Source organism: Cutaneotrichosporon cavernicola (assembly GCF_030864355.1).
Source record: "Cutaneotrichosporon cavernicola HIS019 DNA, chromosome: 5".
Taxonomy (NCBI): domain Eukaryota; kingdom Fungi; phylum Basidiomycota; class Tremellomycetes; order Trichosporonales; family Trichosporonaceae; genus Cutaneotrichosporon; species Cutaneotrichosporon cavernicola.
Window position 1 is genome coordinate 36,849 of NC_083397.1, and position 19,598 is coordinate 56,446.

Consider the following 19,598-nt stretch of genomic DNA (forward strand, 5'->3'; position numbering starts at 1 on the left):
CCCACGTCTCGGGAAAGCCCCGAGAATCCTCGAGCTCTGATTCAATGTGGTTGGAATGGTATGCGGAGGCTGCCAGCCGAGCTGCGGAATGAAAGGAATAACAGCACAGGGCTGAGCGGAAAGGCCGTGACGCCTGAATTGGACCGGGAAAACCGATCACCACCCTCCCTCTGGCCCAAAAGCCTATCTCTTGGTAACGGATTCCTTCCATCACATCAGAAAGGCACGATGACGCACAGCCTTTGATGAAATATCAGTCCCTCATAAGAAACAAGACGAAGACTAGCGTCCACATGACCCAATCTCCATTTTCACACCCGCACCACATCCAGCTGCAACATGAACGAGCTGGAGAGGACAAGCCAGGATGAGAGCCCACCGTATCCCAAATCCGAGACGCCGTATTCGCCATCCACTCCAGAGATTGTCGACCATGAGGCACTTGGCATTGGTGAGTAACAGTTGTTATCGGGCTAACCCAGACTTCGCCGAAGTAGGCGTTTCCGGACCCGATGGGGACACCCGGGCGCGAGTTGCCGACAACGGCATGATCGACATGTGGCTGACAGTCGACGTGGATAAGCCTCTGCCCCAGTTGCCTCTACTGGCACCACCACGACGTGTTCGTCCCCTTTCAGTCAACGTTACGGACTGTCCTCGTCTCAACATTGTCATCTTCGTCGTCGGATCCCGAGGTTTGTAGCGTAGCGACAAGCAGGACTGACCCGCCCCAGGTGACGTTCAGCCATATCTGGCTCTCGCGATCCGGCTTATTCAAGCGAACGGACATCGGGTGCGCCTCGCAACCCACAGTGCATTCAAGGACCTCGTGCTTGCAGGTAATGAACATCTGCGCGACACCAAGTATGGCGACCTCACAGGCCACCTTGAGTTCTTTGACGTCGGCGGTGATCCCAAGGAGCTCATGGCGTTCATGGTGAAGAGTATGTTCAGTCAAGGCCCCGCTGACAGCAGACCCAGGTCTCATGCCCGGGTTCGAGTCGCTAACTAACGGCGACATCTCCTCCAAACGTCGCATGGTCGGCGTGATGCTCAATGGCTTTGCTCGGTCCTGTTCCGAACCAGACCAGGCGAGCAACGTACCGTTTGCAGCCGACGTCATCATCAGCAATCCGCCGTCGTTTGCACACGTTCATGTGGCGGAGGCACTCGGTCTGCCACTCATTATCTCCTTTAGTAAGACTTTCTCTGGATACGGACTGACGTTAGCCATGCCGTGGTCGCCCACGTCACGCTTTCCCCATCCGCTCGCCAACGTGCAGCGCTCAAATGCTGGCGAGAGCGTTACCAACTACTTGAGCTACGCCCTTGCAGACACTTTGTGAGCACCATCTCCACAGCGCTGACACAAGAATGTGGCAGGGGCTGGGTGACATTGTCAATCGTTTCCGCGTGAGGTTGGGGATCAGTCCGTTGTCCGCTCTTACGGGTCCAATGTCCACCGAACGTCTCCGCGTGCCCGTAATCTACGGGTGGAGTCCAAGCCTGCTTCCTAAACCAGACGAATGGCGGGACAACATTGGTAAGTTGCATTGAAATCAAATTGACCACAGACGTCGTGGGGTTCCTCACTATGCCAACAACAGTGTCTTATACTCCAGACGAGAAGCTGAGGGCTTTCCTGGCTGAAGGGCCGCCGCCAATCTACATCGGCTTTGGGAGTATCGTTGTCAAGAACCCTGATGCGCTCACACATACAATCCTCGAGGCAGTCAAGAGCACAGGGGTACGCGCACTCTTGAGCGCAGGATGGAGTGACCTCGGAGGTCTTGACATTCCTGAATCCGTGTTCGTCATCAAAAGTGACATACCCCACGACTGGCTGTTTGCCGACGGACGCGTGGCAGCAGTTTGTCACCATGGTGGAGCAGGGACGACAGCAGCTGGGCTGCGAGCTGGTCTACCAACAATCGTTGTGCCGTTCTTTGGAGACCAGCTCTTTTGGGGCAATGCAGTCGCCGCGGCGGGCGCGGGTCCTCTGCCGATCCCGTACAAGAAGCTCACCGCCGACGCGTTAGCCAATGGCATTCAAGTTGCGCTCTCCAACCCCGCGAGGTTGGCAGCTGGAGCCATCGGCGAGTCCATCCGCGCTGAAGACGGCACGCAGGCTGGGGTTTCCAGCGTTCACCGCCTGCTGCCCCTCGAAGCAATGCGATGTGACGTCGACGCAAGCCGCGCCGCGCAGTGGTGGTGCAAGAAGCATTGGATACGGTTGTCCAATGTGGTGGCAGGCGTCATGGTTAGTAGGAAAGTGCTCAAGTGGGACGACCTGCGACCACTCCGTGTCATGGAGTACGAGACCGGGCGCGTATTCACGGAACCCGTCACGGCAATGTCAGACTCGTTGCTTTCTATAACAGCGACTGGGATGATCGGTACTGCTCAGCTCTTGAGCAAGCGACCAGTAAGCAGGCTACACGACGGAGCTGACCCCAGCACAAGGGGCTAAAGAAGCTTACATGGGGCCTTCTAAAAGGAGGTGAGTAGCGAAAACTGCCCAGGCTGATGGCAGGTGGCGACGTGACAAACGCGCTGTACCAAGGCGTCGACAACTTGTCAGGGATGATGGGCACACGGGTACGCCCACGCGCACTTGTTTCGGGGTTCGGAGAAGGGGTGTGGGAGGGGTCCAAGGGGCTAATGTACGGCCTGATGGACGGAGTGACCGGCCTCGTCACTGAACCGATAGACGGGTACCAACGATCAGTGAGTTGTTCGCCATGGCCCATTCTGACAGCAGGGCATCGGCGGGGCGGTCGCAGGCTTTGGGCGGGGGCTTGGCAACCTGTACTGCCGGCCAATGACAGGCATGCTTGGCGTTATCGTCCTCCCAACCCAAGGGGCGTACCGCAGCATCCGCACGGCCAAAAAGAAGGGCGGGCCACTCACACCTGCACGACGTGCAGAGAGCGAGAACGCTGCGGCCGCATTGACTTCTGATGAGGCTGGACGTCTTGTCGTGTCCTTCTTGGACGCGACCCAGTTCGAGCGCACCAAGGTCCGCCGCGACGCCGAGCGGCTGAGGCAGAAGGAGCTCGCAATTGCAAACGCGCATGATGACCTGACACCGGAAGAGATGCGGGAGATGGCGACTCGAGACTGGTGGAAGCAGGCCATTCCCCCACCAAGACCAGAGCGCCACTCTCGCACACTCAGCATGTCGGAGGAACCCTCTGGAAAGTATCTCACGCTTCTCGACCAGAAGGTTGACGCGCTGAAAGGTGACAACCTTTGCGCAGACCTGAAGGCTAGTGAATCAAAACTCCCAAGCCCTGTGCCTCCTCCCCTACCACCTCGCAAGAAAGTGTAGGAGCATGACTGTCACGCTTCGTTCGGTTCTAGACGCTTAGAGTAACCAGTTTAACGACTTCACATAGTGATCGATGTACGAGGCCCGCGATGATCGAGCGAGGATTTGGTCAAGGATGAAGTGTGCCACCTGCGAGGAGATTGTACAAAACTACGCCAGGCAGCTTCTACGATCAAAGATGAGGGTCCAATCAAAGATGAGGGTCCATATGCTGCCCCGTGGCCTGTGGAAGAATGGGCAAAGGCCAAAGTTCAGGTTCGATGACGGCTTAATGGCGGCAGGTGAGCCTACCCTTGGAATAGTCGATGCATTCATCTGAGGTCAGCGTCGGAGCAGAAAGTCAGTTTGTGAACGTACCGATGGCGATAACCGACGGAACGCCATTGCAGAGGCACTGCATGAGGTGGGGATCAAGCATCTCGCACATCTGGCAGACGTTGTGAAAGTCAGAGGGGCCAGTGTCATGACTGCAAGCAATGACGTTCTGCTCAGGTAAAAAGACCAGGCATGCCGCAAGATCGATGTGAGAGTTGTTTTCGAGTCCGCGGCGGCAACTCAGACCCACGGATATACCAAGGAGGTCTGCCTGAATCGAGCAGGCCCCACCCAGACCCGAACCCGTTCCCCTGGCGTTAGTCCATCAAAACGCAGCCTGGAGCAATTACGCTTCGTGGTGACAAGGCTTGTTAGGATGGCAAGAAGGCTGAGGGTAGTATCCTGAGCGACGACGGAAAGGACGCAGGAGAGGGAGGCCACGCCGGAGGGCCTCGGAGTTGGAGCGGGGTCTGCGCCCCTCTTGGGTCGAGCTACCTCCCGTTGCTCTGTTGGCCATGGCAGGAGCCCGTTCAGTGTTGGCACTTTCGAGGTCCGAGAGACGTCTGGACAGGTTGGGCGAGACCGCCCTCTGCGCGCAGGCTTCCGAGCGGGGCAAGGCCTTGTCGAGCTGCGTCGGAAGATCGGAGCGGGCAGGAAGAGCACTGGGGGTGTTTGAACGAGGCGGGACGACGTCAAGTGTGACCAAGTTGAAGGTGTGGGCGGCGCCAGTGAGGGCAAGGACGATGAGTGAGAAGCTGTAGATGCGCATGGCTGGATGTGGCTACGGTTGAGACTGTCCTGTGAGACGTGTGTTGAGAGTGGTAGTGAGATGAATGAAGGATGAGAAGAGAAGAGACAGGTGGATGATGACTAGTTTAATAGGGTCTAGGGGGGGTTGATCGTTGATCATGGATCGATACCTCACATGGGACCTTTGAGTGCGAACACTGGAATACTGCTGCGAACTGCGAGAATGTGCATCAAGGCCTCGATCAGCGCGATCAGGCTATCTGCCCATCCAGTTCTCATCGATCAACACTTTTAGAGGAAGGTCTCCCCGATTTCCACAGTTTTGAACATCTGTATAGAGATGGCCAGATGAAAGGTACTCGTGTACTCCATGGTGAGCAATGGTCAGCGATGAGGCATCAGTGAGCAACGACCAACCACCAGATGTCATTTACCTGGACAGTATCGGGTTATACTGTCAAGTATGAGTTAATGAGTATAAGAGTATTTGAAGCTGACAGTTGAGGTACAGTAATAACGGCGGCCGGTTGCCAATGCAGTAATGAACTGGCCAATTAAGGCACGTAACCTGTGAGAAGCCGAATCGCGGATCGGTTCTAGCTTTCACATGAATACTCATCCATACTCGTGCTCTGTCACTTTCCGGGACTGGACAGGACATGGCTTTGACTTGAAAGGCAACGGGCCCCGATATTCATTAACTAGTCATCATGATGAACAAACATTCCAACCTTACCGACCTCGGTGCTCGGCATTCAACTAGAAGATGGTTATCAGCTGACTTGCACAATTTTGGCTTCAAATAGCCGCCCAACCGGTTGATTACCGGGGACCAAGAAGGAAGGTGAGCCCGAGCACCTGACCCCCTCGGTCACATATAGTACTTGAAGCGTCTCACTCAGTCACCCTTGTCACTACCCACTCACTCATCATGGACTCGGTCAAGGCTTTTGTCGCCAATCTGACGCCCGAGGCCGTGTCATCCCAGGCCAACATCCTCGCTGGGTCGAGCGTCCTCGGCCTGCTCGCTCATCTCTACTGGCAGCGGTTCGAGCCCGACCCCATCAGCTATGGCCAGTTCGCCCTCGTCCTCGGTGGAGGTCTAGTCTACTTCTTCCATGCCACTCTCAGATCCCTCACCCTTGCAGCGCTATACACCGCAGAGGTGTTCACGATATTCAACACCATCGTACTCCTGTCCATGGTCATCTACCGCCTCTCACCCTGGCATCCGCTCGCCAAGTATCCCGGTCCGACATTGGCCAAAGTCTCCAAACTCTACTGGTGGTACCAGGCCAAGATCGGCCAGACAGGCTACACCCAGGCAGCGTTGCACAAAGAGTACGGAGACTTTGTGCGCATCGGTCCCAACTGGGTTTCCGTGCGCTCTGCCGATGCCATTCCAATCATATACGGTGGGTCCAAAACTGGGGCTGCCCACGGCCGTGCGCCTTGGATGAAGAATGACTGGTGAGCCACTCGTCTTGATTTGACCTGATGAATAGGTACGAGGGTGCTATTCGCGGCGCGACACGCATCAGCGTTCACCAGGAAGTCAACTTGGATAAGCACCACATTCGCCGCAAGTTGTGGGACAATGGATTCACAGGCAAGGCGCTGGCCGACTACAAACCCGAGATTCTCGAGTTCTGCGATAAACTCATACGCAATGTCAATGTGGCGACGGCGCGCGCGGACGCAACGGGCCAAACTCAAACGATCGACATGGGCCTTCAGTCCAGCTACTTTAGCTTTGACGTCATGGGCGTACTCGGCTTTGGCGAACCGTTTGGCATGTTGGACGCCGGCGTCAAGCACTTTTACGTCGAGACGCTCGAGAACGCCATGCAAACTCTCATCCCGTTCCATGAGATTAGCTGGATCCGCATCCTGCTGCGCAAGTTGCTGCCCCTCCCGGAGCGCCTCAAGATTTTTGAGACTCAAAACATGGAGCGCTTCGAGCGGCGCGCTAAACAGGGCTCGGCTCGCCGCGACCTCTTCACCTACCTTCTTGGCGAGGAGAAGGAGGACACTGGACAGCTGTTCAAGCTCACACGCTTGGAGTTGATTGCCGACGCAGGGACCATTGTCGTTGCCGGCTCGGACACGACTTCCTCCCTCCTCACTTGGTTCTGGTACTACAGCACAAAGTATCCCCAGACTTACAAGGCGTTGCGTTCCGAGCTCTCAACCCTTTCATCCGACCAGCTCACCGACACGACGACTCTATCCAAACTCCCATACCTCAACGCCGCCCTCAACGAGACCATGCGCATGCAGCCGGCCGTTCCCGGCGGTCTCCGCCGCCTTGTGCCCCCCGGTGGCATCGACATCGAAGGTCATTACATCCCCGAGGGTACAGTCCTTAGCGTGCCTGCGTACGCGATTCAGCATGACCCCCGTTGGTGGGGCGAGGATTGCGACACGTACCGCCCCGAACGCTGGCTCGACACGACCGACAAGTACAACAAGAGCGCGTATCTGCCTTTCAGTTACGGCTCGCGTGGATGCCCCGGCAAGGGCCTCGCGATGGTCGAGGCTCGCCTTGCCGTTGCTCAGCTCGCCACCCGCTTCGAGTTTTCCTTCCCCTCATCCTTCAACCAGAGCAAGTTTGAGGCCGGCGTGCGCGACCACTTTACGATTCAGAACCCTGCGCTGCCACTTGTTCCAACTCCGTCTCCGGTCAAGCAGGCGGCGTGAGCGGAACGTGTGAAAGGAGGATGGTGACGAGGGCGCAGGTCGAGTGAGGCGTCATGAGTGAGGGTGGAGACGTGTGATAGTACTTGTATCGCGAGAGGACCTGTTTCCTTGTGAAACTAGGTTCAAATGCAATTCAGAAGTTCCATTATGTACTCGATGTGCAGCTGGGAATCCCAAGGCCAGAAGTGACTCGTGTGATAGCAGGGCACGGTGCATGCCGCTTCTCTTCCCTCCAGTTAATTGTTGGAAACTGCCCGTTGATCCGTTGAGTTGGTGGCAGAAGTGCAACCAGCCAGGAGTTTTGCTCCCGCACCTCCACTTCTCGGCTTCGTCCCTATCGCACAGGCCGCCGTCTATCTGGTATATCTACATAGCCCGCAACACCGCTCTATGCATCTACACATCACTCCTCCACACGGGCTACCGCAGAGCCTACATTCTTGCGTCCCGGAGGGCCTCCAGCTACAATCCAACAGTCATCAGCAACATCTCTGATCGTATAGTGGCTAGTATGCTCGCTTGTCATCTCCAATGACCGCGGGAGACCGGAGTTCAATTCTCCGTCAGAGAGGCTGGTGCGGACAGCACCTCTTTTGCGAGTTGCGGTGGTGTAGTTGTGGGGTGGGTGATTTTTGGCCTGGAACACCCCCCACCATCGGTTGCCGCTGCGCAGGAATCGGCGTCTCGATCACCCAGCAACACCCAGTCACTGTTCCACCTGGCCATACGCCCCCGTATTCTGGTTCGCTTCGAGGGCACCGCCCCAAATGCGGCACACCTCCCCACAGTCAATGAGGAGGTTCACACTAGGTCCTGTGCCGACCAGACTAGAGCCCTGGAGCGCGACCTGCCCGTCCACGACTGGCGTCAACTTGTCCTCTTATTCCGCCTGCGTTGTCCTCGCCACTATGTCTCCTTCCCTACTCACTCATTATGGCGACGTGTGCCACGCGTTCAGGCCGGGGCGCGCTTTGGTCGCGTCCGGTGTACCACGCAATCCGTAACCGTTCGCCGCCCACGGCCTGCAACATGAGCCTGGCCGCCTCGGCTGTGTTGGCAAAGTACATCTCATCCTCCGCGTGCGCGTGGTCGAGGTGCAGCGTGACGTAGATCTCCACTTGTACTCCTCGGCGGATGGCCTCGAGGATTGCTTCGACCGCAGGCTTGTACCTAAAACTTGGCACTTGGCTAAGGTTAGCTCGGACCTGATCGCCGCTCACATGAAGATGGTCCGCTCGGCGAACCTGGCCGCTGCGAGGAGAGCCTGAGTTAACGGATCTGTCTCGTTGGTCGTGTGTGTGCGGTTCACGACAGCCATCGGCACTGGGTCGTGAGGTGGCAGAAGGACCACCGGCTTGAATGCCTGGCCGCGACGCACATCCGTCGCTTCCACGGGTATGCCAGTGTCTGGAGTGAGTAGGTACAGACTAACAACCTACTCAGATGCCGGTTCAGAGCAGCTGGGTCACTGAGTACATTGACGTGCTCTGCCTCGGCAGCGGCACTAACGTCGTAGGTCCGATCCCAGTTCGTCTCATTGGGCTGGGGTCCATGTATCCCAGGGCCAGGCATCTCGTTGGTGAGTTTCGGTACTGATCGCACGCCTCTTCCTGCCAGGTTTGGCGCGGGCCATCTGTACTGCCCCGCCTCACCAATGGTAGGGTACTGCGGAGGGTAGCGAAGGAGGGGTAGATCGGGAACCATGGGCCCCCACCATGCGAGGAGCGCGGTATCGTATAACGACTGCACGATTGGGCCTTCGTACTGAGCCTGAGGGTCAGAAGGGTCAAAAACCAGATTCACCATCATTTCAAGACCTGATCCATCGTGGATGGCAGCGGTCGTGAGCACGGCAATCTGCCGGTCGATAACGGCAACGCAGGCACAAGGGCCTCGACGGACTTGCAAGTTGACACCGGGCAGTTCGGCAGAGGCGGGCAGCGCAAACGCACCCAACTCGGAAACGACGATATCCCGATTCGTCGGCGCACCAATCATGACCTTGACCACCACTGGCGCGCAACGGGCTGCAACAACCCGCCGCGACAGCTCGCGGAGAGCGTCCGCAAGGACCCGCGCAGCGCCCCCCTCCCACCGTGGGGAGGATAGGAGGATCTCGACACTCGCGCTGACGACCAGGTCAGCGATATGGTGGGTGATGTCTGGCACGACCGAGATGATAGAGACGGGCACGATGCCGCTCGACCCAAGGAGGGGAGGTGAAACTGCGCCGCGGAGCGGGTCGTCGGTGAGAGTGAGAAGCACCTCGGCATAGATGTTGAGGAACAGGGGCGAGGGGGGAGGGCCGTGCCAGTCACCACACATGGCTACCTCGTCTGTTTGTTCACGCGAGAGACGCATCCCAGGCTTGGGAGGTGGGACTGGGGCGGGTTCGGCCTCAGTCGCAATTGTCTTCTTCCGGTGAAGTTTGTGAAGGACCTTGTCGATGCCGACGCGAGGTGACTGGCCCGGGTGCTCCTCGTGGTACTCCCTGCTCTCGCTCAGCTTCACGAGCGGAGCAAGCCGTGCAGCCGCGGTAGCCACAGGCGTTCCGGGAGGCAGAGCGGCGAGCTGTCGAGTAACGACGGCATGTGAGCTCCGCACAAGGGAGAACACGCGGGGAGGGAGGAACGACGACGCGCCGTGGTTGTGGTCCCAGCCCACACCTTGGACGGGGATGAGCTCGTCGAGGGACTCGGCCTCGCGAAACATGGTTGAGGGTGCCGACCCGGACATGATTGTTGACCGTTGAGCAGAATGAGTGGAGATATGAAACGAGAAACGTGTCGGGGTAGGTCAGACGTGAATGGTTTCGACCGAGATGATGTCATTCAAGTACGACGCGTCGCACCGACGTGCCGCAACGGATTCCAAGGCCAAGAATAGCGTCTCCTGCCATAAATTCAGACCACCCGGTCCTTGATATACAATACTCGGATACGCCGCGGAGAGCGGGACAAAAGTTCATCCTCGGCTGAGTAGTCTGTGCGACATCCGACGCAGACCGAAGGAGGGGGAATGACACGGGCCACATTCCAAGGACGAGAGGGCGGTCATTAGATGACGAGTTCTGCAGACACAAGGACAAGTGCCCAGCACAACATTGACGCCAAGGAATGCCATCTCGAAAAGGCAAGACGAGGACATGAAGGCGTACAGTAAATGGGACAGCCGGATATCCCGAAGCGTCTGTGCCACGCCGTCATGTCATGATGGCATTATCTATGCCGCCTCTCTAGTCGACATCGGCGACACGCAAATGCCGCGGACGTCGTTCAATACCGTAGTCGGACCGCCGAGAGCAGGTGGGCAGTGAGCAACACTCACTTGGATGAGAAATGCAGCTTCCCCACCCTCTCCAAAGGCTTGGCCGGGGTGTCGTCAAGCGAGCTGGTGATCGATCGCTCCCGGCTCTGCAAACGAATAAGTGGAATGTGTTGGTGGGATTCCCGACAAGTCGTGTAGCCAACCTCGGCTGTCAGGAGCCAAGGCAATGACAGGTGATGACACACGGTCAAATGTTGACAGCCACGGCAATTCAACTTGAGAGAGACGGTTACTACCTCCACCCTTGCACGACCGCCACGTGACAAGTCGATCATCCATGCGATCATCCACAAGCTCAGGATAACAGTTTACCCAAAGCTAAAGCTGGCAGGGTGCTCGAATCGAGCCAGGCACCAGGTTACAATTTTGACCACGGTCAAGTCCGTTTTGGCCGGCCACGTCTCTCTTCAATGAGGCCAGCACGGCTGCCCACTTGCACCTCGATGTGACTGGCGGACCCTGGCGGACGCCTCCCCCACCACTCCGGCAACTCCACGGGGGACCCATGGGCCGCGACGCCATTCAGGATTCACAGTTCGGCCACGGAGCAAAGATTACGGTAGTAGCCAACAACGCGGCAAGCTCACCCAGGAACGTCCGGAGTTATCAAGATCCGACGCCGATGCCGCGCAAAAGTCCGGAGCATACAAAAGGAGATGTAGAAAGAAGTGACAACCACACATCCTCCAGCCATGACCAAACACCACAACAAAGATATCGTCGAGGACATTGACGAAAAGCCGGCGGAGACACCGTCCAACAATCACCTCAGCAAGGATGAGACAATTACCGCTGTCCTCGAGGTCAATGGCTACGGTCGCGAGAGCCGTCGCGGCAGCCGCCGCTTCAGCCGCCGCTTCAGCGAGCCCGATTTCGCAAACGACATTGAACGTGTTCGATACATTTCTGAATTGACCGAGGAGGGCGAGAAAAAGTTCAACCGCCTCACATGGAAGCAACTGGTCATCATCTTGATCGTCTGTGCTGTCGCTCTCGGCACTCTGTCGATGCCACTGTGAGTCGCTTTCTTGAATCCTGCTGACATTAGCGTTTTTGCCATGCTTGGCATGATCGGCGGGACCATTCTCACTGTTGGCATGGGCGTAAGTCACACATCAACAATCAACTGACAAATCAGTGTCTTGCCGTACTCACGTCCTATTATATCGGACAAGTAAAGCTCAAATTTCCTCAAGTTATCCACTACTCGGATGTTGGGAGGCTTCTGCTCCCAGGCCGTGCGGGAGAGATCCTCACCAAGATCTTGCAGTTCATCTTCGTGTTCTTTGTTATGCTGGGTGTGGCTGCCCACTTCCTGACAGGTTGGTACTTTCATTTTTATTCTACCCGCTAACTTGACAGGCAAGCAGGCTTTCACGACAATCGTTGGAGACAAGAGCATCTGCCAGCTTGTGTGGAGCGTCATCACTCTGGTTCTCCTTTTCATCTGCTCGCTCCCGCCCTCTTTCTCCGAGATGGCCATCCTGGGCTATATCGACTTTGCTTCCATCATGACGGCCGTGCTCGTGACCCTCATCGCCACCGGTATCAGCGCTCACAAGGTCAACTGGGAGACGGGTTGGAGCGCCTACCCGCCTGAAGGCCTTAGCTTTAGCTACGGCATGATCGCGGCTTCCAACGTCCTCTTTGCGTACGCTTTCAGCATCTGCCAGTTCTCGTGAGTATTCCAAAAGTGTTTGACAAGTTTGCTGATAGCAGCTTCATGGAGGAGATGGCCGAGCCCAGCGATTTCCCCAAGGCGATCGTGGTCCTTGGCGGCGCAATGATTTAGAACCTTTCGAACTAGTCCATGGCCAGGCCTCTGAGCGTCGGCGTCGGAGCTCAGGTTCAGGCCCGCGGGCACCGAGCTTGACGTCTGTTATATATGCACCAAAAAAGTCCGCAACGGGCAGCAAGAGACTGGCATTCGTTCTCGGATGAGGGCGGGACATGTCCCGTATGTAGATCTTGGGTCCAAGTCCGCGGGCAGCCGTGAACGAGACCTGAACATCCACGCGGATCCACGCGGGTATGAGCTAGCATGCTTCGGATATCGCCCAGCTGCCGACATGTGTGGTATCTGAATCACGTCCTGGACGCACTTACCATTGCTCTTGGGTCACCAGTCTGTGCCGGGGTTCGCATCATGGGACGTGCTGGCCCACCACCTGGTTAGCACCGACTCCTGTGCCAACTACTGTCCTCGGTAAGACCAAGTTAGCTGCAAGGGTACCGAAGAGGGCCGCTTGGTCAATGTGAATGGGTGGTGGAGTCATTCAAGGGACATAAAGCAAGTCAAAAAAGAATCTTCCCCGCCAGGGAGTTGAACCCTGCTCTTTCGCGGTTACGCCTTTTCAGGCAACTCTCTAATGAGAGGCGAATATACTAACCGATATACTAGCGAGGATTGATATTTGGGGAATTTAATGTCAGCCTATGTTCGATTCAATATCCGAGCCAGTCCGAACTGTGCTTTTGGACCACGTACAATTGTAATGGTGCACGTTGGGAAGAGTTATGGCCGCGTCCTTCTCCACATCGACCACGGATGGCCTGAAGGCAAGAAGGGCATGATTGCACCGGTTGTGTCTGCGTGGTAGTTTAGAACCCAACATTTCAGGACTCTGCCTCAAATCTCTTTCGCTTATCTTTGCGTCCGCTAGTACCTACCATCCACCATGAGCCGCCTCGATGCTCAAGCGTTTCCGCATATCTGGGAGTTAATCGAGTCGTACGCCTCCCACAAGCTGCTCCTGCGTCTCCGTCTCGTTTACCGGGCAAGTTGTGTCAAGGCAACAAGAGCTCTCTTCTCTCATGTCGAGATCCGCGCGCAATCCAGGACGACGGAGGGAAACCCCGCGTTCGCCTTCTCGTTCGGCGATGGTCCTCTCCCACTCCAACCGTCCAGAATGATGGGACCAGTCGACTTGCCAGAGCACACGGGTTGGGAGGATACGCGGGTGCTGGATGTGCGCGTCAACATCCACGACGTCCAGCCGTATCTAATTGGACTCGAAGTCGTGCGCCGCTATCCAGGTGTTTGTCTGGCTCCCCCGGCGTTCACGTACGTGGATGTAATCCGCGCTCCATTCGTCGGACGAGCACGTGTGCACCCAACAGGCTACTTGACAGAGCGGCACGTGTTCGTGGTCCTCTACGATGTGGCTGCGCCCACCGACCCCACGGTTCACTTGACGTTTCCCCAGGCGCCAGCCGGAGAGGACGCCGTCTTCGTGTTCCGGTCGAGTGTGCTCGCAGAGCCCACACCATCTCGAATGCCAAGATCAGAACAGGCGGAAACGTTCCTGAGGACCATATTCTGCTTTGTCGCCCAGAGCTCGCATGCATCGTACACCCTAGTCGGCCTGGAAAACGTTCCCCCCTTCACCCTTGCTCTGGAGCTTGGGCTGGACCCAGACGACACAGTCCATCGTGCGGAAGTGCGACCCGAAAGTTGGGCCGCGTTCGTCGCTGACCATGTTGTGCGTCACATCCACGCTCTGGGCCCTCATCAAGACATCACCATGGAGCACATCAGGTTGCTCACCATGCGCGGTTTCCGCACTGAAGTTGGAGACGAGGCATGGTTCCGTGAGACAATGATGGACGTCGACTTGGCTCATCTTCAAGGTTCTGTGGTACTTTGAGTAGCCAGAACCATGGTAGTGCGCCAAACCGCATGTATCCTTGTTCCAGCTTGCCCGCGACCGTTGGTATGCATCATCGATCTCCCTCGATGAAACACGGGAACACAAGACGAGAATGGAGGGTGCGTCGGAGTGGGGCAGAGATTATCAGCATGTGGAACAAACAAGGAGACCGGTTACAGGTCAACCGTTCTGCACCTTGCTTCCCACTCTCCACATCTTAGACTCAACCCACACGCTATTCAATGTCCCCCATGAGTTCAATCTGCCTCGACTCCCAAGTTTATCCCCACCTATGGGACCGCGTGCGCTCCTACGCGCCGCCAGAGCTTCTTCTCCGCCTAAGGCTTGTCGATCGCGAATCCTCGGCGAAGGCGACGCGCGCCCTGTTCGACCATGTGGTCATCACCCGTGCCACTGGGCTCGACATGCGCTCGGCGCGGGGGTGTCGCCTCCCTGTCCCACGGCTCGATGAATCCCACAAGAACGCATACCTTCCTAAGCTGCCGCCTGGACCTTGGGAGCACACCCGCGTGCTTGACTTTGAGGCATGTGTGCGAGGACTCGACGACCAGCCGCTACCTGACCTCAAGTACGTGCGCCGGCGCGTTTGGAGCGAGGACGCGCTCCCTGCCCCTATTTTCGTCGACATACTCCGTCTACCTGCAAACCCTGGGGAGGACGCGTACATGGACAACGTGAGCGAGAGCACAAAGCGGCACGTCGTCGTTGTGCTTTACGACCCCGAAGCGGAGGGAATCGAATCGGATAACATCATGAACGTCGACATGCTCCAAGAGAGTGTACATGGTGTGTTCGTGTTCCGTGCGTGTAAGCCAGAAAAAGATGGGAGAGCAGGCACCGAGCATGAGGCCGAGCCGGTCGGAGGCAAGCTGGGCAATGACGGCGATGACACGGATGACGACCTGGAGGGCGAGGCGAGCGGTATCGGCGCCGACACCGCAAGTGATGCCAGCGACCTGAATGACACTCCCGACGCGGACAACGCACACCGCACGTTCCTGAACAACTTCCTATGGTGCGCGGCGCAGCGTATCCACAACGAGTACACATTCGTCGGCCTCGAGTCGGTTCCAACACACATCCTGGCAAAGGAGTTCAAGCGCGACCTGGCTGAGGTTACTGCGCGCGAAGCTGAGCCAGAGTGGGCCGCATACCTCGCAGACGCAGTACTCGAGGGGATCCGCGCGATTCCCCGCGACCCCGGGTGGGAGGAAGAGGAGGTCGACGAGCGGGACGTCGCCCAAGTCGTCAAGGTTCTAACGATGGACGCATTCCGGGAGCAAGTGGGAAACGAGGCGTGGATGCTGGAGACGTTTGTGGACCTGGAGTAGCTCAGAGGCCCGGAGAATACATAGTACATATGCGCAGGCCATGGTCAACTGGGTTGAGGCGGGGCGGGAGACGGCGTCGGACACATCCGCTTTCCGCACCTGCGGTGTCCAAACGGATCTACGTTGAGGATACAGTAGTATTGCCGCCACATTCTAATCAAACTACTGTACATTAGCATTCATTCAAATTGTATATTCCGGATTAAATAGTACGATACTGGGTGGGCAGCGGGTGAAGCAAGGGGATTTAGCCGGTACGTCATCTTGGTTCATCCGTCTCCCCTTGGTCTCGATGGTGACTGACGCTATCCTGTCAACGTACAGGACCAAGTTGTTTAAAAGAGCACGCGGGCCTCTTTCTGTCTTTCTACTCTCTCTCCTAAACACTCTCACTCACTCTATCTCACAATATGGTCAACCTCCAGGGCAAGCGCGCACTCATCACCGGCGGGACACGCGGCGTCGGTGCTCTCGTGGCCAGCCTTCTCGCTCAGCGCGGGGTCCGTCTTGCACTCAACTACGCGAGCAACAAGGAGCGCGCTGAGGGCACCCTCAAGAACCTCGCAGGTGACGGACACGCGGTCGTGCAGGGTGACGCGTTCACTCGTGAGGGAATCGCCGACATTGTCAAGGGCGCCAAGGAGGCCCTTGGCGGTATCGACATTGTCGTGTCCAACGCTGGGTGGACTGCCTTTTCCCCCAACTTTAACGACATTGGTGAGTCTCATGCATCCGCGTGGTGCTTGTTTCATACACTCAGTAGCTCACACCAGACGCTATCTCGGACGCCGACTGGCTGCAGTGCTACAACGCCAACGTGATGTCTCATTTGTGGCTCATGCAGGCCGTGCAGGCCGAGCTCAAGGCGAACAACGGCAGCTTTGTCGTCTCGGCGTCGGCGGCGGGTCTCAAGCCATCCGGTTCCTCTATGGTATGTCCGCGTCGTGGCTGCGTGCTCACCCAAGGCATACTCGGTCTCAAAGGCCGCCACCATCCACCTCACAAAGTCGCTCGCCGTGGCGTCCGCACCAGAAGTGCGCGTCAATGCTGTTGCGGCCGGCCTCATGCTCACCGAGTGGAGCCAGGGCTTCACAGAGGAGAAGCTCAAAAAGGTCCGCGAGCGCAACGTCCTCAAGAAGATCACGGACATTGAGGATGTCGCGATGCAGTACGTTTCGCTTATCGAGAACGGGTCTATGACTGTGAGTATTGTCTGCGCGGAGGGAGCAGAGAAGCAAGGCTGACTCCCAGGGTCAGGTTATCCAGGTCAACTCGTCCATGTAGTTGTATGTCAGTGTTGTCTGGTTTGTGTCACACGTGGCAGAGGATGGTGTGTTTCCTGGATAGCTGACGGAAACAGCGACTAATAGGGCCCTAACGAGAGGATCTGACGCAGCACGGCAGTGCTCCCTAGGATTCTTAGCAGCATTGGGTGCACCATCTTACGAAGAGATGGGGCTCTGACCCGCCTCAAGTACCGACTCATGCACCACTCGGCGGCGGCAGCGCAAAACGATCTCTAGCATGACCACGGCCGGCAGTCGGACTCCTGATGCACTGCCAGGTGGTGCTGCGCCGCTGCGTTGGGGGAAGAAGATCACAGCAAGGTATTTCCCACCCGACTCTCCGTGGGCCCTTCGCTCTGACCTCAGCGCAAGGGCACCAAGTTCGAGTCGCTACAGTGCGGTACATCCAGTCAATATTTGGTCTCCATGCGTCAAATGCCGGGATCCTGCAAATGGCACTACTCCTGTCACCTGTGGAGCATGTCGGACCAGATATGCTGCCTGTGCAGTAGGTCGACCCCTTCAGCCTCGCGAGTGAATAGGGCCCAGTCCTCCTCGCCAACCTCTGCCCGGTACGCCCGCGTGTCCGCGAACGTGACGCCGGTCAGCTTGTTCTTGGCGTCCTGAATGCGGCGTTCCAGGAGATCGAACCCCACAACAGTGACAGGGACGCCCAGTGCCTCCACGACGGTCTGGAGGTCGGCAAGCGTGTTCACCTTATTCCTCTTCTTGGGCTTCCGCCATCGCCTGTCTGTCGGACTGAATATGATCGTGGCGCACTTTAATTCAGGCAACGGGGTGAACTTGCGCGCGAACCCAGCCAGCGGCATGCTAGGTTCGGATGGAACAGCGAGACGAACGACGAGGTGTTTGACCCCCGGCGGAACGGCAGGAAGAGGATTGACGGGTATCTTGAACGTCCACTGATCATACTGGCCTAGATGGCTGAAGACGACGAGGCGCTTCGCCCGTGGTAACTTGGGTTTGGACGTTGGGAGCCGAGTGCGCTCGCGACCCGGGCCCGCAGTGAAGTTCTGGCCCCAGAAGGCGGTGAAGCGGTCGCTCAACGAGATCTCAAACTGGTGCGCCCGCTCGTAATATGCATAGACGCGCAGAGTGTCGAGGGAGGTTAAGAGCGCGGCCAAGTCATCAAGGACAGCCTGCCGTACCTGTCCCCGTACATCAAACACGCGCGTGCGCGACACGTCCATCGCCGGCAGAGTAAATGCCATATCCGAGTCAGTGTCTGAGCTGTAAACACTGGTGTCAGGCCGTCTGGTCAAGGACCCACGAGTAGTTGGCCTCGTTGAAGAAATAGGCGCGTTTGCCGTCGTGAAGTAGGTTGGTCGAGAGCCGCCGGGGAAAGTCCGAGTACAGCTCGCCGTCAAGCACAAGATGCATGGACCGGATGACGTCGACCCGCTTCCGCCAGTACCTTGAGGTGCACTGGAAGGCCTGTTGCTCACGTGTCGCGGCACAGCGTACTACCGCGTCCACAATTGTAGGGTATGTTGTCTCGTCAAACCATGGCTTGATATTGTTGAGGTTGGACGGCGACGCGGGGCGTCGGGAGGCCCGAAGCGCGCTGACGCGCCCCGCCAATTTGGTCGAGATTGGACTCCGGGTTGACATGGTGTGAGCATGTGAGAAGAGCGTTGTCAAGAGTGGTAGTGATAGATGGCGTGGTGCAGTCCAAGCCATTCGATCAACGAGTTGGATATCCTTAGATCCGAGCACAGCCTCTCTTCGGATATTCCGTAACAAGGAGGACCGTGCGACTCAGACCGTTCATAGTATCGTTGGTGCTGAACATGGGGCAACCGCAACCGAGAAGTTGAGTAAAGGGCAAACGTTATTCAGTGTGAGAAATGTATAGTAGTGGTCCGGAAATGACCAGGCACAACGCGGCTTCAGCAAGCAAACACACAATGCAATCAGCAAATAGCGGTAACCACATCATCGTCTTTCCGGCTCGTACAGCTTCACGTCCATGCTCATACACTACGGGTTCACTTATTATTTGACATCTACGTAGAGGGGTCAACAGCGCCGCTGTTGTCAGCCGATTGTCTTTCCGCCACATTCGACACTCACATGACGCCGCAGGCCAGACGTGGGCCAGCGTTACCGGTCTGGAGGGACAGCTCAACCCCACCGCGGCCGAGGTCGTCAGTGCCAACATGCAGACTTGTGTCAGCTGAATCTCGGGAGGGCTCACTTGATGGCACGCCCCATGATCGAGTAGCGCCCACACAGGCTCATGCGACGGTCACTATGGTCGACGTGGATGACACCGTCTGCGCCAGCCTCGAAATTGCCCATGTCACCAAGGTGACGGTTGCGATCGGTCGGAGCACCGTGGTTGCGGTTCAGTGGGTTCCAGTGCATCCCGGTGCTGTTGCACCCCTGGCTCAAGTCTCCCCACTGGTGGACATGCATGCCATGCTGGCCGGGTGGCACTCCCGAAATCTGCGGTCAACTCGTGGCAGTATGATATGCCCTTACGGTCCCAGTGAGGGTCACGACGTCGGACCATGCCCTTTGATTGAAGAACAGTTCGCCAGCCAAGCCAGAAGGCCCACCACCAATGATAACCTTGGCCTTGCGGTCACTAGAGCAGAGGTTGCCCCAGTCTGCGAGTGCCGCAGGCACTAGTGCGAGGAGAGCGAGGTTGGAGAACAGCATGTCGGGATTGTCGAGGTCGATAGAGGTAGAGGGTTTGTCGAGATTGTAAGTCGAAGGCGAAGGTCGAGGCGGCTTTTAGAGCCATGGCAGAATGTTGCACACGCCTCTTCATCGTCGTCAACCATGTCGGGAATGTCTTGCTCATGTTTGCTCACCGTTCTCGTACCATGCTCCTTCCCGCCTTAGACACTTTACCATTCGG

General features: G+C 57.2%; 10 protein-coding genes across 10 annotated transcripts; 6 read left to right on the top strand and 4 right to left on the bottom strand.

Annotated features, from left to right (window-relative positions):
• Nucleotides 1-339: 339 nt before the first annotated feature.
• CcaverHIS019_0500170 (uncharacterized protein) lies at nucleotides 340-3,331 on the top strand (the record flags this gene model as incomplete). The annotated part of the gene is made up of 10 exons (XM_060601130.1): nucleotides 340-451; nucleotides 483-695; nucleotides 735-944; nucleotides 976-1,197; nucleotides 1,231-1,342; nucleotides 1,374-1,543; nucleotides 1,575-2,425; nucleotides 2,458-2,500; nucleotides 2,534-2,727; nucleotides 2,762-3,331. The coding sequence occupies 10 exons, from the start codon at nucleotides 340-342 to the stop codon at nucleotides 3,329-3,331; spliced, it is 2,697 nt and encodes an 898-aa protein (XP_060457654.1).
• A 268-nt stretch (nucleotides 3,332-3,599) lies between these two features.
• Nucleotides 3,600-4,415, bottom strand: CcaverHIS019_0500180 (uncharacterized protein; the record flags this gene model as incomplete). Its single annotated transcript, XM_060601131.1, has 3 exons — nucleotides 3,600-3,646; nucleotides 3,689-3,957; nucleotides 3,997-4,415. The coding sequence occupies 3 exons, from the start codon at nucleotides 4,413-4,415 to the stop codon at nucleotides 3,600-3,602; spliced, it is 735 nt and encodes a 244-aa protein (XP_060457655.1).
• Nucleotides 4,416-5,327: 912 nt separating this feature from the next.
• Nucleotides 5,328-7,096, top strand: CcaverHIS019_0500190 (uncharacterized protein; the record flags this gene model as incomplete). The annotated part of the gene is made up of 2 exons (XM_060601132.1): nucleotides 5,328-5,866; nucleotides 5,902-7,096. The coding sequence occupies 2 exons, from the start codon at nucleotides 5,328-5,330 to the stop codon at nucleotides 7,094-7,096; spliced, it is 1,734 nt and encodes a 577-aa protein (XP_060457656.1).
• Nucleotides 7,097-7,802: 706 nt separating this feature from the next.
• Nucleotides 7,803-9,832, bottom strand: CcaverHIS019_0500200 (uncharacterized protein; the record flags this gene model as incomplete). The annotated part of the gene is made up of 5 exons (XM_060601133.1): nucleotides 7,803-7,957; nucleotides 8,025-8,284; nucleotides 8,317-8,503; nucleotides 8,536-8,866; nucleotides 8,900-9,832. The coding sequence occupies 5 exons, from the start codon at nucleotides 9,830-9,832 to the stop codon at nucleotides 7,803-7,805; spliced, it is 1,866 nt and encodes a 621-aa protein (XP_060457657.1).
• A 1,283-nt stretch (nucleotides 9,833-11,115) lies between these two features.
• AAT20.1 (uncharacterized protein) lies at nucleotides 11,116-12,215 on the top strand (the record flags this gene model as incomplete). The annotated part of the gene is made up of 5 exons (XM_060601135.1): nucleotides 11,116-11,438; nucleotides 11,472-11,526; nucleotides 11,562-11,745; nucleotides 11,786-12,101; nucleotides 12,143-12,215. The coding sequence occupies 5 exons, from the start codon at nucleotides 11,116-11,118 to the stop codon at nucleotides 12,213-12,215; spliced, it is 951 nt and encodes a 316-aa protein (XP_060457658.1).
• An 886-nt stretch (nucleotides 12,216-13,101) lies between these two features.
• On the top strand, nucleotides 13,102-14,070 carry CcaverHIS019_0500220 (uncharacterized protein; the record flags this gene model as incomplete). Its single annotated transcript, XM_060601136.1, has 1 exon — nucleotides 13,102-14,070. One exon carries the CDS (start codon nucleotides 13,102-13,104, stop codon nucleotides 14,068-14,070), a length of 969 nt encoding a protein of 322 aa, XP_060457659.1.
• Nucleotides 14,071-14,324: 254 nt separating this feature from the next.
• CcaverHIS019_0500230 (uncharacterized protein) lies at nucleotides 14,325-15,425 on the top strand (the record flags this gene model as incomplete). The annotated part of the gene is made up of 1 exon (XM_060601137.1): nucleotides 14,325-15,425. One exon carries the CDS (start codon nucleotides 14,325-14,327, stop codon nucleotides 15,423-15,425), a length of 1,101 nt encoding a protein of 366 aa, XP_060457660.1.
• A 410-nt stretch (nucleotides 15,426-15,835) lies between these two features.
• CcaverHIS019_0500240 (uncharacterized protein) lies at nucleotides 15,836-16,709 on the top strand (the record flags this gene model as incomplete). Its single annotated transcript, XM_060601138.1, has 4 exons — nucleotides 15,836-16,142; nucleotides 16,199-16,356; nucleotides 16,391-16,627; nucleotides 16,677-16,709. 4 exons carry the CDS (start codon nucleotides 15,836-15,838, stop codon nucleotides 16,707-16,709), a joined length of 735 nt encoding a protein of 244 aa, XP_060457661.1.
• A 469-nt stretch (nucleotides 16,710-17,178) lies between these two features.
• CcaverHIS019_0500250 (uncharacterized protein) lies at nucleotides 17,179-18,343 on the bottom strand (the record flags this gene model as incomplete). Its single annotated transcript, XM_060601139.1, has 2 exons — nucleotides 17,179-17,971; nucleotides 18,003-18,343. 2 exons carry the CDS (start codon nucleotides 18,341-18,343, stop codon nucleotides 17,179-17,181), a joined length of 1,134 nt encoding a protein of 377 aa, XP_060457662.1.
• A 395-nt stretch (nucleotides 18,344-18,738) lies between these two features.
• CcaverHIS019_0500260 (uncharacterized protein) lies at nucleotides 18,739-19,396 on the bottom strand (the record flags this gene model as incomplete). Its single annotated transcript, XM_060601140.1, has 4 exons — nucleotides 18,739-18,763; nucleotides 18,806-18,898; nucleotides 18,930-19,180; nucleotides 19,217-19,396. The coding sequence occupies 4 exons, from the start codon at nucleotides 19,394-19,396 to the stop codon at nucleotides 18,739-18,741; spliced, it is 549 nt and encodes a 182-aa protein (XP_060457663.1).
• Nucleotides 19,397-19,598: the final 202 nt, after the last annotated feature.